Raw genomic sequence first — 17281 nt, 5'->3', positions numbered from 1 at the left:
TACGAGTTTTCGATATTAGAAGGTTGAATATGATTATTACTTTTATGTGAATGTCCCGTGAAAAAAAAAAAACGAATAAAAGCCGTTACTCCGTTCCCATGTTTTCCGACACACTGTACATTGTACAAGGACTGACCCAGAGTTGGTCGAAATTGATGAATATTTAATTGATACCTTTTTTATTCTTTTTTTCTACAATTATAACTGTATTACAGTGCATTGAATGCTGATTGAATGAAGTTTTTACATTTTTCATTAAAAAAACTTAATTTCTGTAAAACTCGGTATTATACAGAAAGAATTAATCAATTAAAGGCGTTATCCGACAATCTTGATCAGTCTAAGATTTAAGGGTATCGTTGTGACTCGAGCATTTCCATCTGTGCATGGAGTGTCACTTGAATTACGCTTACAGTCCCTGTAATTTGTTAAAACAGTAAGATTCACGTAAAATTAACTTATATCTGTATCCATTCTATTTTACCTAAATCAGACAATGCCTTCCGAGCCCGTCCATGTGTATTTGAATGTCAAAATCTTATTGGCTGGGCTTAGTCTTTGAATCAACCTTAAGGGTTATGCTACCACTCTTTCAGTAGAAAGAAACTAACACATATTTTGAAATTGTTTTAATAAACATTTTTTTATCCAATTCCGAAATTTGAAGTTATCATTGCACGGACTCAATGATTCCCAGAACTTCTCTGATTTAAAACACCAATTTACATTTTTTCTATTTATTGTCGTTGTCGTTGTATACGCATTTAATTATTTACTAAATAGCCCACTATTTCTATAGAAATTCCTAATTTCATTAAATTACATTTATGATTATATGTTTGTATTTTTCTTAAAATCATGCTTATTTCCCAATCGGTAACTCTGGTATCTTGACTCCGCACTTAACAAGACCTGTGATTGTACGTAGATTGTGATCATGAAGTCCATATGACAATCGAAACAAATGTTGGAATAATTTTTGATATTATGTTTTCAAACAAAATTGCTAAATTAATCATATACTTCCGTTTAATGGAAATAAATACACTACGGGAACCCATATTTCTGTTAACAATAAGGTTAACTACCATTTCTTGGAGATTAAACATTTTGTTTATTTTTCTCTTGGAATCTATGAGGTTTACGTGTACAGTAAACAAACAGTACCCTAGGTACTTTTAGGAGTTATACAAACGGGGGCTGGAAACCCCTTGGGAATAGTATTAATAACTTACAATTTTTTTTTAACCCCCTTCCACCTTTCTATATACGTCCCTGTGTATTATCTCTTGTTGTAATTATCATTAATAGTGAGCCCCTGAAATAATTATAAACTGGCACGTGTTGATAGCGCCATCTTGTTCCGTGTGAAGATTAAACTATTAGTTCCCACATCATGTATATATATAAAGTTAGCTGGACAGTTGGGACTGTAGGACTGGGAATCGTTTCACAATTTGAACAAAACCCTGTGATTGTACAACGCTACTTTTTACGCATCTGTTAAATACTGTGCACGTTATCGTCCTTTTTTCTTAGCTCGAACAATTGTTGAATTTTTTGCAATTTCCTTCATTGTTTCTGAAATAAAAATCCGCAGACCACTGAAAAACCACAATTTAAAAACAATTGAAATAAAATTATGGATATCTTATGTTTCCTTGATCAGACAATGCTTTAAAGGGTGCAGTCGTGAATGATAGATGTCCATCCCTAGGTTACACGCCGAGTATATTTATATTAACAATGTCTATTATATATTTATATAAAGTTTACGCAAACCAACTTGCAAGATAAATATTTCATTGCAAATATCAAATGTTAAGTGGTTTGCAGTCTTAAATAATATTTTCAAAAATAACAATTTTGCTGTTGTTGTTTCGTAATGTAAATTGAATTGACAAAATCAAAAATTTCAGAATTGATGGTTAAGACTGACATATCTAACCTTCTTTTAAAAAAATATTTATGTGTTAAGAATCACATAAAAGCTTCAAAGCTTAGAAGCTATCAAAGCTCTCCTGCTGCAGTAGATTTACATACTTAGATAGATAGATAAAGTTTAATGCTAAAATACATGTAACTGTGTAGTGTGTAGTACAGAACGAGTTTACAATTACAAATTGACAATTATTTGAACAGAGCTGAAAACTTTAGAATGGGATATCTTTAATCCCGATCGGATTAATCTGGAGATTAATAACAAGAGGAGAACAATCATTATTTAATCTCGAGATTAAGAAAAAGAGTGGATCAAACATTAATCCCGATATCCACCATTCAAAAGTTCCCAACTCAGTAGATACAAGTACAATGCAATAATATATTTAATCATGTACTACTGTTTCGTTGATATCTGTTATAATTGATTATTACTGCAAAAAATATAAAATTTGATTTGATTTAAAACTTAGCAACGATAAAGCAAGAATGTTTAATCTGCAATGGCACCTATACAACTGCATGGAATAGGAAGACCACTGTATTAAGCTTTGAGTTGACAATGCTATTAATGGAAAATACTTTTTATAACTTGAGATATATCGTTTTGACAACAAATGTAAATATCCTATGTTGTTTAAATACCGATTCACCTTTCTCTGATCAATTATGTGGAGGATAGGGTTGTTCTCATAAGTTCTCTTTTGTTTTTAAAGAGAAACCACGTCAAATAAAGATAGCCAGTTAAGGATATCTAATTCATAAATAACAATTGCAAGAATGAGAAACCGAAATAAAGGAGTAACAAATCTTTCCAAAGAGCGAATGAATAAAAAAATCCAATAGCCAGGAGTTTCTCTGAATTTTTACACCTTGAACATATTTTAGTGGTATTGATATTATCTTAGCTTGAATTGAAAATTGGAATTTGATCTAAACATTTTTTTTAGATCAAAGTCCAAAGTTCAGATCAAAAGGGTTATAGATCGATTTCCTATACAACATTTCGACCGACCATATCCGGCCATATATGGGTAATCATAAAAAAATTGGAACCAATCGGATTTGCTGTTTTGACGATTATTAGATAGAGAGATAACAGACACAAAAACAAACACATACAAAAACCCAGTAAAATAAACATTACAGCTTTAAATATTGCAGGATAGTTATATAGACGCTGAACTATGCTAATAGATCTAACCCTGACCGTAAACAATGGTAATGAAATATATTATCTGTCCTGTTATATAGATATTTAGTTATATATAGATAAATATAATTTCAACTTATTTCGCTTAAATGTAATTTTTCCTGCAGGTGTCAAAGCAAATGTGCCCAATGCAAACCAAGATGTGCACGGTGTCACACAAAAATCGATCAGTATTTCCTAATTCCTCCTTTTAAACTTAAACTTAAACAGACGCATTGCATTTTTAAAATATGTATGTCTAGGCCTACAAAAAAGTATGTGTGAGTTGGCGAGGTAAAACCAAAGACCAAGGCGTTTCAACACTTCAAAGTCGAGGCTGAAGACAAATTTGATGACTAGGTTTCAGAGTTGTCTAGTTATCAGTGTTGGTGAGATATAATATAGGAAGGGGGAGGGATTTTTATTTGCTAATTTGCCAGGGCCCTTTAATCAACAATGGCTACCTACTTAGCACATTGACATAGAAACGCCAATAAACATCAAAATGCCTGAACAACGGGCCAATATTTTTTGTGTCAACTCACATAACCTTAATTAGAACAATTCTTCGTCAGCTTGAAAACACTTTAGTTACATTTATATATATACTTTGCTTGTCTGTCAAAACAGCTGAACCGATCAAACCCAAATTTTGCGTGGGTCCTCACATGACCATAGGAATTGGTTTATGGAACATCAAAATTGGATTTAAATTTTTAGAAAACGCGCCAATTCGAAAGGAAAAATTTGCCAAAATTTGAAAATGATTTAAAATGGCTGACTTTCAGATCAACAGTTTAAAGCTAAAATTATTTACAGGAAAGGGGGCGCAAAGCGCTCTAAAAGCCTATTTTTGATACTTCAGATATGCAGAAGTTACTTTTTATTAAGAGATTTCTGAAGAATTGGCAAAACAAGGAAGATGAATGAATAGATGAAAATCCGGGAAAAAGAAACACGTTATTGAATAAATAAACTGAATAATAGTTCTATATCCGGTATATGGCTCATTTCCGGACAAACATATACAGAGCAGGCTATTGTTCAGATTATACAAGACGCATTGTGCAGATTTATTCAAATATAATGAGAGTCAATGAGGAATTTTTTTTTTAACCTTCGAATCTTTATATTCTTTAACCATTTATACAGTGGCATGTTTGATTCACAAAGGTAACCCATCAATCTTTAACAACACACTTTCAAAGATAAAAAACAAGAATTATTCTCATTGTTAATGAGATAGTTTAGCTAGAGAGATTTAAAGGAGCAATTGTAATTTGTGAATTGAACAAGCTACTCTATAGTCTAAAATCCCTTAACCTTATCATGATTGGTTGNATTAAGATATGTTCCATAATACTAAATACATATTAAGATATGTTCCATAATACTAAATACATATTTCATGATTAAGATATGTTCCATAATACTAAATACATATTTGCCACAAAATCATTGGACAATTTTTATTAAAATACAAAATAAATATATATAGGACTTTTAAAGGCTCCTTACGTTTAAGATTCTGTGATGGTGATGGACCAAACCTCTGTAGAGTGTAGAGTAAAAATGTAGATGTTAGTTCCACATTTATTGAAAATATATTTCGGTCTGGGTTGACCCTCGTCAGTTCTTGAGATTGTTTCTGTCACAAATATTAAAAACAAACAAAGGCTATACGTATTTTACGGCACGACAAACAAAAGTAAATTGAACGTTAGATTTAAATCTCATATTTTTTCATTCATTTTCAGCGTATTATATTAAGATGTACTCTTTAACTTTTGAAAAACCAGTCTTAATCACTGGTGTCATATCAATTGAACTAAATATCGATTAAACGAACGTAAGTTTTGGATTAATGTTTATTAAGACAAACTTTTAAAATGACAATAGTCCTAAAATATGTTTTTTTTTAATAATTTCATATTAACATGATTAAATTTATATTTGTTAAATGCTCTAAAAGCCGGCTTATGAACAGCTGACTTTAATTCAATCGGATCATAGTTCAATCAATACAGCTTTGTATCAGTAATTGCTATCAAACGTAACTTTTATACAGTAGAAATATCCAAAAAGAGGATTAAAAAGAAAATCAAAAGTGTGTACATTGGATAATCAGATTAAGCAATCGTGATTAAGGATATTTCATTCTAAAGTTGTCAGCTCTGATAAGTTAGTCATTTTCATATATCTACGGAAATTCAAAATTAGAAGCGCTAGGAGGTTACTATTATAATTATTATTATTCAGAGAAACAGACAGACAGACATAGAAGGTAAGTATGTAAATTTAAGCATGTTAAAAATTCACTGAAAACAATATTACCAGTATATATTTAATATTTCTAAAAGTTTGACCATTATTAAATGTCTCATGTGCAATGTTCACGCAGTTAAATATTATGCGTCAATCCTGATCCTGCGTTTTAACAACATTGTGGTTGCCTCTTGCGTCAGTTTATCCTAATCCTGGACAGTGGACACACAGTTAATACGCATAATTTGAGTTTTCACGACACAGTGAGAAACCAGCACTTAACAGCAGTACTTAAATTAAACAATTTTAAATTTTTAAAAGTGAAGTTTAAAATACAGAATTTGTATTGCAATATTTCTATCTTGTTTTAATTCTTTATTTTTGACGCCCCCAATCATAGAGTGGCATGACCAATTCTCAATGGTACGCCGGCGAAATTGACAAGTTTACGCTTGAAGGAAGTTATTAACATAAGGGAACAGATAATATAAATACTGAACAGTCTAATCATTTGTGCGTGCTAAAGTATTTACAAGAAAAGAATTGAGTTTTAGCAACAAATTCAAATGTTCTAATCCCTATATCTTTTCAACCCTATGATGTAAACCTGTGATATTTGATCAAACAGAATTCAAAGTTTGAAATATCTATGGCATCAGGTCACAAAGATATAGGGGTTAGAAAATCAGAGTTTGTGGCAAACTCAATTTCATTAATAAGATAATGATAAGAATATACAATGTAGCTTCATACATATTGCATAGAACTATTTCTTAAACCATTTTAAACATAATTAAAATCTTATTGTTTTCTAAATATTTATTTATTATTATGAAAAAGCACTAATGTATGGTCAGCCCTAAATATAACTAGCAAAAACAGATTGATTAATGATTAGTTATTATCCTTTGAACCATATCCAGATTATGCATAATATAGTAACTACGTACACAATGCACAGATGTAGGTCAGACATGTTGATGTTTGTATTAACACTTTAGTATATTTTTACCATTTTAATTGTTATTTGTTTTCATACATTTAACTGTTATTTTATCATTTTAACACCTCTTGATAATGAAGAGATAAGCTCGACAAAAGCACCCACCTCACGGCAAACTAGAGGTGCTGGTTAAAATTCCATTCTTAACTTTAAACCCTATTTTCACCCATTAATGTAGATTTTTCATTTTTGCTATTTTTTACTTTTTTGATGAGATACTTATTTCATATAAGTGTATACTACGCTTTTTTGGGCGGATTTTAAATGAGATATCAAAATATGACTGAAAATATTCCGATAAAGACAAAATGTACTTCGTGGAGGTTAGTTTTACGTGAAAAATATTAAACAAACAAAATGTAAACATAGCAGACGAAACTCTTACAGATTACAGCTTTCTCAGTATAGGCATCACTATACTAAATCAAAGAATTATTTGAAAAGACGATATCGAATTCGTCACTGAATTCCCATGTTTTTTGGGACACCCTGTAGATATTTAGAATAATTCAAATGATTGTAATTATAAAATTGTGCTTTTTTAACTATAAATGTTAAATTAAAGATTTTAACTACTATAGTTTGAATTAAGATGTTATTGTAATTATTCAAATTCAGATAAAAATGAAAATTACTGTAAAGATAACAGAGTTGTAATAAATCCTTCTGGACATGTTTTAATTAAAATTAATGAACTCTTCTTTAATTATCTCTTTAATTAGGAAATTACTTATCTATTTAATTGCAGAGGAAATGAATTGATATGGATACGGAACCATGGATAACTCCACCCAAGGTCAGATCAAATCAAAATCTTTAGAATTCTAGTTTTATTAAACTATCAAAAAAAATGAGAATTTTATCAGAATAACAGTATTTACAAAATAATCTTTATTTCATTAAATGGTAAAATTACAGTGACAACCAAAAAATGTTGGAATAAATGTCACCTTCGTTCTTTCTTTTTTTTTAAAGGGAGTGACTGTTTATGGAAGGTAGTTGAACTGAGTATGCAGTATTGTGTAAAACTTCTTTCGGATTCTCCTCCTACTTTTCAGAATTAGTTTTTTTTAATTATTAAATAACGACCACGAAAAATAAATTTGTCAATAAATCAATGCTAAAATCGATTATTTCGTTTTTATTATTATATTGAATTTCTCATTTTCTTTGAATTTATTCGCAGATTTCTTCTAATTCTTCAAATGTCGTCTTTTCGATAATAATTCTAGAAAATCTGCAGAAAATCTTTGTGAATAATGAGAAACCAGAATAATGAGAAAATAGAAACTAATAATTGAACAAAATTACTTATTTTCGATGATAAGATTAATTTTTATTTTCTCAACATGTTCCTATACATGACGTCTGTAGTTTATTGTAGAACTTTTTTACATTTTTTGTCGTCGTTATTTAATAATTCAAAAAACTAATTCTGAAAACGTATCCACCCCCAAAGTAGGAGTTTTGAACGTCGAATTTGCGCTCAAACTCAGGATTTAACATGTTTCAAATGAATCCGAAAGAAGTTTCCCACAACACTGCATACCCAGTTCAACTACCTTACATAGCCGGTCACTCCCTTTAAGAAAAAGTACTCACGCAGAATTTTTCAATTTATTATTGTTGGAACTGAAGTGTGCCTAGGAGTGCTCAGGGCTCTTTTTTTTTAAATTCAACAAAAAAAGCAAATGCTTCGCGACATACCTTAAAGAAAAAAAGGACGATAAAAAAGTTCTACAATCCTGTAAGACCAGTTAGAAGATTGAGATTAATGGAACTTTCAACTGTCAGACCAGAAATGTAGTTTACTGTATTACATGTGAACAGTGTAAACTACAATATATAGGACAGACAAAAAATCTTTAGATGAAAGAGTGAGAGAACATATTAGTTACATTAGAAATCTCCATACAAACTAGCCTACAGGAGAACATTTTAACCTTCCTGGACATGAACTCTACCATCTAAAAGTTAGCGTTCTAGAGAAGGTTTGGGACCACGGAAGAAGTTTACTTGAAGTACGAGAATCTAAATACATTAGAGATTTTATGACTGAACTCAGAGGAATGAACAGAAAAAAGTTAATATTTCATCGTAAACTGAATTTAAAAAATTCCACAATTTTCTGGTCTTTTTAGTTTTCTAGTCTTTCTTGATGCAGAATTCATAATTTTTAAATATCAAGAGTCAGCTGGCTGCAAAGATGTATCAGGATTTAAAATTAGGTTTTGTATATTTGTAGCGGAAGGCGGGCTGTTGTTTCTCTCTGACTGGTTGGGTTCTAGTGGTTGGGGTGGTGGGGGCGTGTCTAGGAGTGGCAGCCCTTACTGCTTACGGGATCGTCCAAGCACCAACTATTAGGTGAGATGTCTCTTTTAAAGGGATTATATTCCAAACACTAGCTATTGGATGAATTATCTCTCTTTTAAAGGCATTATACTCCAAACACCAGCTATTGGGTGAATTCTCTCTCTTTTAAAGGGATTATACTTCAAACACCAACTATCTATATGGTGAGAAGATCTCTCTTTTAAAAGGATTATATTCCAAACACCAGCTATTGGGTGAGATGTCTTTTTTAAATGGATTATATTCCAAATACCAACTATATGGTGAATTCTCTCTATTTTAAAGGGATTATACTCCAAACACCAACTATTGGGTGAAATCTCTCTCTGTTAAAGGGATTATACTCCAAACACCAGCTCTTGGGTGAAATCTCTCTATTTTAAAGAGAATACAGTCCGACCACTCTCTCAACTATTAAAAGAGAAAAAGAAACATAAAAAATAACAAATATAATTGTTAACAACCAAATTTTATTGTTTTGTCTCATTTACAACTGAAAATGTAATTTCGTTAATATATTAGATATTTTGTCTTGATAACCATTTATAATAAATATATTTAGGGGAAAGTTGGGTGATTACTTCAATACTACAGCAAGAGGAGCAGATGACACTGAGGGTTCAGAACCTGAAAATGAGAAGAAGAGCTTATATAGTATAGCATACACGTAATACCTTTACTTTTACAATTCTTTATAAACAAGTTTATGCTTAGAAAGAGGAGGGGGGGGGGTGTTGCTGGTTTATAATTCAATAAACCTTTTTTTAAATCCCCTGAGCACGTTTTTTGTTGTTGTGACAGGCATTCATATTTTGAATCTTCATAATAAACCTCTTTATATTTATATATATATGTGTGTGTGTGTGTTAGCTATAGCTAGTCAAACGGCTGGACTAAATAGGCTGACATTTTTGAGTAAACCCGGCCAAGGTTACATAGGATAAAAAAAATAGATTTTTTAAAATAATTTTTTTTATCAAAATTCAATTATTTTATTTTACGGGCAACGCCGGGCACTTGAGTCAGTACCTTTATAAAGTAATAATCTCTTTGAGCTTGTTGGTATTCCCGATTATAACTCATAAACCCCTTGACTGATTTGTCTCGACTCAAATTCTGAGATGCGGACTCCAGATCTTCGGAAATGTTTTAGCTTATGTTTTAAGTGGCCGAATTTAAAGAATTTGAGCGGCGGTTTAAATTTAAGCCGCGGCTTAAATATGGTTGGTTCCACTTAAATTTGTATCAAATGTTTCAAGATTTAAGCTGGCGCTTAATTTAAACCGGGTTTTGGCGGATTTAAACCGCGGCTCAAATTCTTTAAATTCCATCTCAGGTCACGATAAATAATAATCTGTCAATCATTATCTTTAAACTTCATCATCCTTTTAGGGTAACCCTGTATTTCCTCAGTTTACAATAACGACCAAAAAATTCATAAAACAAAATTCTGATGTTGAATAAAGCCCTCCCATAGCGTGATAAAACTACCAAATATAAACAAATATTCTTGCTAAATTTATGAATGAATTTTCTAATAAAAAAAAGAAATAAGAAGAATTAAATCAGCTATTGCGCAATTTTTAAAACATTCAACAACGATAAGAGAGAAAGACTATCAAATGGTTCTTCTTAAATTTTGAATACCCACAATTCACAATTTTATTCTCCTAATCGTTATACATATTTAAGCATATAAGCTTCGATGTTAACATTGTTTCAAAGCAGCAATACATGAGAAGAAACGATTGTTCGAAATCAACACTGTCTTGTTTCCTTATATGCATAACTCCCTGCAACTGTAAACATGTTTCCTTATATTCATAACTCTCTGCAACTGTAAACATGTTTCCTTATATTCATAACTCCCTGCAACTGTAAACATGTTTCGCTCTTTGCCAAATTATTAAATAATCCCTGAAAAGACTATATTCAAGGCATAAGATTCAATTCAACCTAGATATCGTCATATTTTGAGAGTCTCGGGTCGTCTTTACAGTCTCATCGTAAAAAAAGACAAACTAAAATACTTTGAAATTACTTAAAATCTTCCATGGTTCTGTCTGTCCTTCAGGCTCATGGCCGTATTCTGGTTGAAGGCTNGGTGTTTCCACAGAGACCCTTTACATCCATGTTTATTGGGGGACATTAGTTTTCAAAAAGATATACTTCAATAATTCATTTTAAAATTTGTTTGAAAACCTTGTGAATTCGCGTAAGTACCGTTTTATGAATCAATAAATTGAGGGGGCAGTCATGCATTAATATTGTTCTTAACAAGCTTGGTTAGATATTCTGAGATAATTCATAGCAGCAGATTTTGATTGATCGAATTATCTTCTAAATGTCAATGGCAGGAATTGTGTACGCGCGGCGCCACTTGTTGACCCGGAAACATGCATTAAATATATTCTCAATCAAATATTTTTCATTTTAGAAGATTTAGAATTAATCCGTTTAACGAACTAATTCTCTAATTCTTTTATTATGCCACTTTAAGTCACAGACATATTAATTATTCTAGATCATACAGCTATCGTTTGAATTATCAGGTTGCAAAGGTATATGCAAAAATTGAAGAACAGATCTTTTTTAACATTTATTTTGTTTAGGATTGAGATAATATTAGTTGTTGTTGGAGGGCTTCTGGGTATTTTTACTAATTTAGCACTTATTTATGGTGTTGTGTACTTTAGAAGGTATTGTTCATATTTACATATTTATGTATATTTTTTTGTATACTTCAAAAGTTATTGTTTCATAACCAAAGCCATATACAAAGTGATATTCATAGCCGAATCCATAGCTATAACCAAATGGTTATTAACCATAAGTAAATTTACATACCACATATCATTGCTATTTCAGTTCTATGTATTGTGTTGTTTATTTCAAACAGTATTATAGTTTCATAGCCCATAAACATAGGCGTGTACATTCCAATATTCTATAAAAAATATTCAAATCCGTAAACATGTTCCATATCTACATCATGTCTATTGTCCACAATATCCCTTTTCTGTGAAAATATTTAATTTTCATGTGAAAATTTCCAAATCTGTATCCGTATCCATAATTATGGACTCAAAATAATTAACGGCTAAAATGTATTAAACCTATTGTTTAATAACCATCTAAATATCCAAAAATATCAATATCCAATCTATCTATCCATAACCAAACTCATATCCAAATCCATCACTAAACTCATATTAATATCCATAACCAAACTCATATACATATTCACAACTTAATTGATATCCATATCCATAACCAAATATCAAAACTATCCGTTCAGGTGGTTTCTCGTTCATTGGCTGGTTTTCCACGTCTTGGTGGTGATTGCAGGAATGGAATAATCAAAACATGGTGCCTTCGTTTTAATTTTAAAATGTTTTGGGGTTGTTTAAAATTAAGAACAAAATCTTAGGGTTTCTTTTAACAGTGCATGAGGATTGAAAACTATAACAAAATGAGCTAGGGGGGGGAGGGGAGAATTAAACTTATTGTGTAATAGCATCTCTCATTTTCTCAGTAAATAATAGTTATTCACCTGTTTGCTTTTCCTCTTCCATAATGCCCGCACGGCCATTTTGTGAAACTTTATAAACATTTTGTAACAAATTGTAAATTAGAAAATAAATGAAAAGAAATTGAGTTTTTACCACGAACTCTATTATCTAATTTCTATATCTTTGGAACTGGAAGTTGTAAGCCTTTGATATTTCAAACTATAAATTCAGTTAGATTAAATAGTCTAAGTTTGAAATATCAAAGGTTTACACCATAAGGTTGTAAAGATATAGGGATTAGAAAATTTAAGTTTGTGATAAAAAATCAATTCCTTTGCAGTTTTGATTCCAATTTCTGAAAAAAAAACAGCATTTCTTACTTGAATGTACTTTTTCTTACTTAAACTGTTCCTGCTTCTGAAGGACTGGTGGCGGCCATATTGTTAATAATTCTCCAAGTTGATGTGTACAAAGTGTACACTCTCATACCGATTGGAATAATTTTCGTGGTTATCATCGCTTGGATCATGGTGAGTGCATTTAAAAAAAAAAAAAATTAAAGATATTTGGAATTTTCAGCTTTTAAAACAGAAATGGATTACCTTTTTAATTTAAAAATGCTTAAATGTTTAATACATCTATTAATTTATTGATTAACTGATTAATTAATTGATTGAAATAATGGTTGATTTATTGATTGATTTAATAATTGTTTTATTGATTTTTTTTCTCTTAAGGTTTATGAATTGTTTTGTAAAATGGGAATGCATCAAAATCTTGTTCAACAGCCCTGTCAGGTAGTTTTTAGAGATTTTTTTGTCCCTAGGACATGATCGGGTTGTTACGATCAAATCTCGGAATTTTTTCTATTGCGAAATTATATAATTAAAATTGATTTTAACGGTTAAAGCAGTTGAGATCATGTTCTCACAACACTATAATCTAAACAGAGGGATAAGATTTAAATTCATGCAAAATGCTGGTGCAACATTGTAACTTCATAGCTCTTCCAGCTTTTATTTGAAGTATGAAAAAAGTATTTTTTTTTGTTTGAAATTTGAAATTTGAAAATTTGAAATTTTAAGTTTTTTGAAAAAGATTGCACAGAGGGACCCAAAAAGTGTTGGAATAAAAATCTACTGTTATGATTTTAAAATGTCTAATAAACATGAAACACAAAAAGTGTGCAGTGAAAACTTAACTATAAAATTGGTTTTCAATTGCTACTTGTTAGATTGATTAAATGTCGTCTCTCATTTTCACCATTTTATTGGGTCCCACTGTTTTGATTTAAGGCCTCTCTAGAAAAACATGAATTTTACATTGATGTGAAGTAATATAGTTTGGTGTGACCTGATGTACTTTGATGTGACGTCGTGTACTTTGGTGTGACCTGTTGTACTTTAATGTGACGTCATGCACTTTGATGTGACGTGATGTACTTTGATGTGACGTGATGTACTTTGGTGTGACCTGTTGTACTTTAATGTGACATCGTGTACTTTGGTGTGACCTGATGTACTATGATGTGACGTCGTGTACTTTGGTGTGACGTGATATACTTTGATGTGACGTGATGTACTTTGATGTGACGTGATGTACTTTGGTGTGATGTTTGTTATCTGCCCTCTAAGCTCACTTTCTAAAGAAAGATTTAATTTTTTTGGAATAAAATCTTTTTCTTGTTATCTAGCTGCACTACAACTTTAGTTTGAAAATGTTGAAATAGAAAATTTTCCATTATCTTCATTCAAAGCCGAAGTTGCTAAAAAATATTTAATCTTTATTAAAATCTGATTTTTTTAGGAAGTTTTGGAATTTTATCCCCAGGATAAACTTACAAGGAATATGCAGGTATGTGTTTAGGTCATCAAAACTTTTAACAACTATCAAATAATCAGTTTTCTGCTAAAAAAGATAAAAATATCTCAGTCTCTGTTGAATCTTTGTGACTGTTGTGGGCATTGCACCTTAAAAATGAAAGTCTTTTTAAAGTATGTCTACAGTCCCTTTGATTAAATTGTTCACATTTTATTCTTGTAAAGTTATTCTTTTTCAGGAACGGTTAAATGATCCCTATGATTTTAGAGACGATAGTTCAACAGACAGGCATATTGTAAGCAAAGGAATTGAGTCTTTGTCACAAACTTTGATTACTAATCTCTATATCTTTGCAACCCAATGTCGTAGACCATAAATATTTAAAACTATGAATTCGGTTGGATTAAATTATCCAAAGTTGAAATATCAAGTCTGTCACTTTTAGGTCACTTACTACAGACTTAAAAAGAACTCAGTCGTAAAAAGCAACGATTGAGTGGAATAATGAAGCACTAGGTTGCACAAAACAATATATTTACATTATAACGATACAAACGTTTAGTGTTGGACCAACTTAAGTTGATCTAAAACCACACAACATTCGCTTGAGGCGAATATATTTCCATTCGACCGGTCTGGTCAGATACTTTGTGAGAACTGCCCAGCTCTTGGGGCATCAACAAAACTGCTTTCTTCCCTTGCTAGATTAATACTGTTTCGCTCCTTTCTCCGACATCGATCCTCTCCTAGCTGCGCCCTTTAAACAGAACCAACTTGATATCTCCAGATAAGAAAGGGTTCAATACCCTTGCAGGTCTAGGCTGTCATAAACACAGCTGCACCCATACTAAGGGTTCAAAATCCTCTTGGCTTTGAGTTTAAATTGTTTGGCTTTATTCTTGGATTGGATTGTTTGGCATTATTTCCCCGCTTAGGAGTAACAAAGTCACGGGCAGCCATACTACATTTGAATTTCCGAGCCGGGTCAATCTTTCCGCTCCAGTTTGTACTGTTACTAGCTCTATGGACAGGACTAGCCGGTGCAACAAGGTTGACGCGGTTAGACTTTATGCTTCAAAGAGGTGCATGAAGTATACAGTACTATATACAACATGGGTTCACATGACTTACTTACTAGCTCATGTCCCCAGTATTGGGTCTAGACTCTAGAGGCCTGAGGTTGAAAAGATATAAAGATTAGAAAATTTTCAGTTCGGGCATAGATTTAAAAACTTTTTAGATTTTAATAGTTTGAGGGAATATTTCTAAATTAAATGGATTGTGTTTATCGAATCTTTTTTATGTTTTTTGAACATTTATAGTCTCTTTTGGATTTATAGAGGCTCCTAAATGATCTAGGAAATTTAACAAATTTAGAATTTGAAAGGTTTCAGAGTTCAATTTTGCATAATGTAAAAGTACAGATATATAATTAATTTTAAAGCAAAATTTATTTTTGTGGAACTCATTTTCAGACTTTCAAATCGGCAGACAAACTTTTATCAGGTCTTTACACTCGAAATGAACTCCTTAATATTATATTTCAAACTGAGAATTAGTGCTAGATTCAAAGTAGTAAAATCTCTTTTATTTTACATGTTTAAATTTTTATTTTACATGTTAAAGTTTGTATTTTACATGTTAAAGTTTTTATTTTACATGTTTAAATTTTTATTTTACATGTTTAAATTTTTATTTTACACGTTTAAATTTTTATTTTACATGTTTAAATTCTATTTTACATGTTTAAATTTTTATTTTACATGTTTAAATTCTTATTTTTGAATTTACATTTAAGTCAAAACTTTTGTAGGAGAATACAATATATTGTGAATCTGAGGACACAGATTCAAGTATTCTACAAACCAATGAGAGAAGAGGTAGGAAGAGGTTTATAAGGGGAGGGGACGGGTTCCCCCCCCCCCTGGGTAGAGTGATCGTTATGGGTAATATTCACAGAGATCCAGGCAGCTATTGTGGTCCTGTGAAGTGTTTTAACACCCTTGGGTTTACTTTACTTTTACTGAACTTATTCACTTACAGAGTTTTTGCACCTCTAGATATCGACATTTTAGAATTTTTGTACCTCTAGATATCGACATTTTAGAGTTTTTGCACCTCTAGATATCGACATTTTAGAATTTTTGTACCTCTAGATATCGACATTTTAGAGTTTTTGCACCTCTAGATATCGACATTTTAGAGTTGCTGCACCTCTAGACGTCGACATTTTAGAATTTTTGCACCTCTAGATATCGACATTTTAGAATTTTTGCACCTCTAGATATCGACATTTTAGACTTTTTGCACCTCTAGATATCGACATTTTAGACTTTTTGCACCTCTAGATATCGATAATCTCGTTTATAGATTTCAAGTTAAAAAGTGGATATTTCCAAAATACAGATTTTTGCTTGGATCACTTTGTACATTGTACAATGTGCGTATATATGTACAATGTACATATATATGTACAATTTACATATATATGGACAATTTACATATATATATGTAATATGTATTACGCCTCGTTATTCGTTTTTGGCACTTTAAAACCTTAATATTTAGTTGTCATAGTTTTCAAAAGAAAAAAGTTTTAGATTTATCAAATACAACAATTCTAAAATATGTTTTAGATGAAGATTACAATTACTAAGAAAAAAGTTTTAGATTTATCAAATACAACAATTCTAAAATATGTTTTAGATGAAGATTACAATTACTAAACTTTTTTACCTGTTCAATATGTTTAGATGAAGATTACAATAACTACACAACTCTACCTGTTCAGTACAAACTAGATGAAACTACACAAACACCAAACCATCTTTTAAAGGTATAAAATAACACAAATGGTTATGTACAACAAATATCTTTATATATACACTTTGTTTGTTTTTAATAAACGTCGCAACGGCTGAACCGATCGGGTCCGAATTTTTCGTGGCAACTCACATGACCCAAAGCAAGGTTTCTGGATGGTTAAAGATGAAAAATTTTGCTCTGACAAAATGTCGGCATTTATCTTTTTTATAGTTATACACGCTTTTATCATCAGATATTAAAATGCTATCAAAGATTCAGAAATGAAGATTTTTTTTTTCAAGTACTAGTGCGTAAAATAAAAACTAGAGAAGCTACGAGGTAAAATGCTATCAAAGATTCAAAGATGAACTTGATCTTTTCTTAATTACT

The 17281-nt window shown here is 31.0% G+C and overlaps 1 protein-coding gene and 1 long non-coding RNA gene across 2 annotated transcripts; both read left to right on the top strand.

Annotated features, from left to right (window-relative positions):
* The first annotated feature begins 7095 nt into the window (after positions 1 to 7095).
* LOC111702333 (uncharacterized) lies at positions 7096 to 13994 on the top strand. The gene is made up of 8 exons (XM_023473984.1): positions 7096 to 7197; positions 8647 to 8765; positions 9316 to 9420; positions 11366 to 11452; positions 12052 to 12101; positions 12689 to 12795; positions 13003 to 13062; positions 13959 to 13994. The coding sequence occupies exons 1-8, from the start codon at positions 7165 to 7167 to the stop codon at positions 13992 to 13994; spliced, it is 597 nt and encodes a 198-aa protein (XP_023329752.1). The 5' UTR covers positions 7096 to 7164.
* Positions 13995 to 14065: 71 nt separating this feature from the next.
* Positions 14066 to 16918, top strand: LOC111702340 (uncharacterized). The gene is made up of 4 exons (XR_002765389.1): positions 14066 to 14119; positions 14325 to 14381; positions 15900 to 15966; positions 16840 to 16918. It is a non-coding gene; the product is annotated as an uncharacterized LOC111702340 (long non-coding RNA).
* The last annotated feature ends 363 nt before the right edge of the window (positions 16919 to 17281 follow it).

The sequence above is a fragment of the Eurytemora carolleeae genome, unplaced genomic scaffold (genome assembly GCF_000591075.1).
Source record: "Eurytemora carolleeae unplaced genomic scaffold, Eaff_2.0 scaffold472, whole genome shotgun sequence".
Classification (NCBI taxonomy): domain Eukaryota; kingdom Metazoa; phylum Arthropoda; class Copepoda; order Calanoida; family Temoridae; genus Eurytemora; species Eurytemora carolleeae.
Note: the sequence above shows the minus strand (reverse complement) of the source record. Positions and strands in the feature narration are given on the sequence as shown.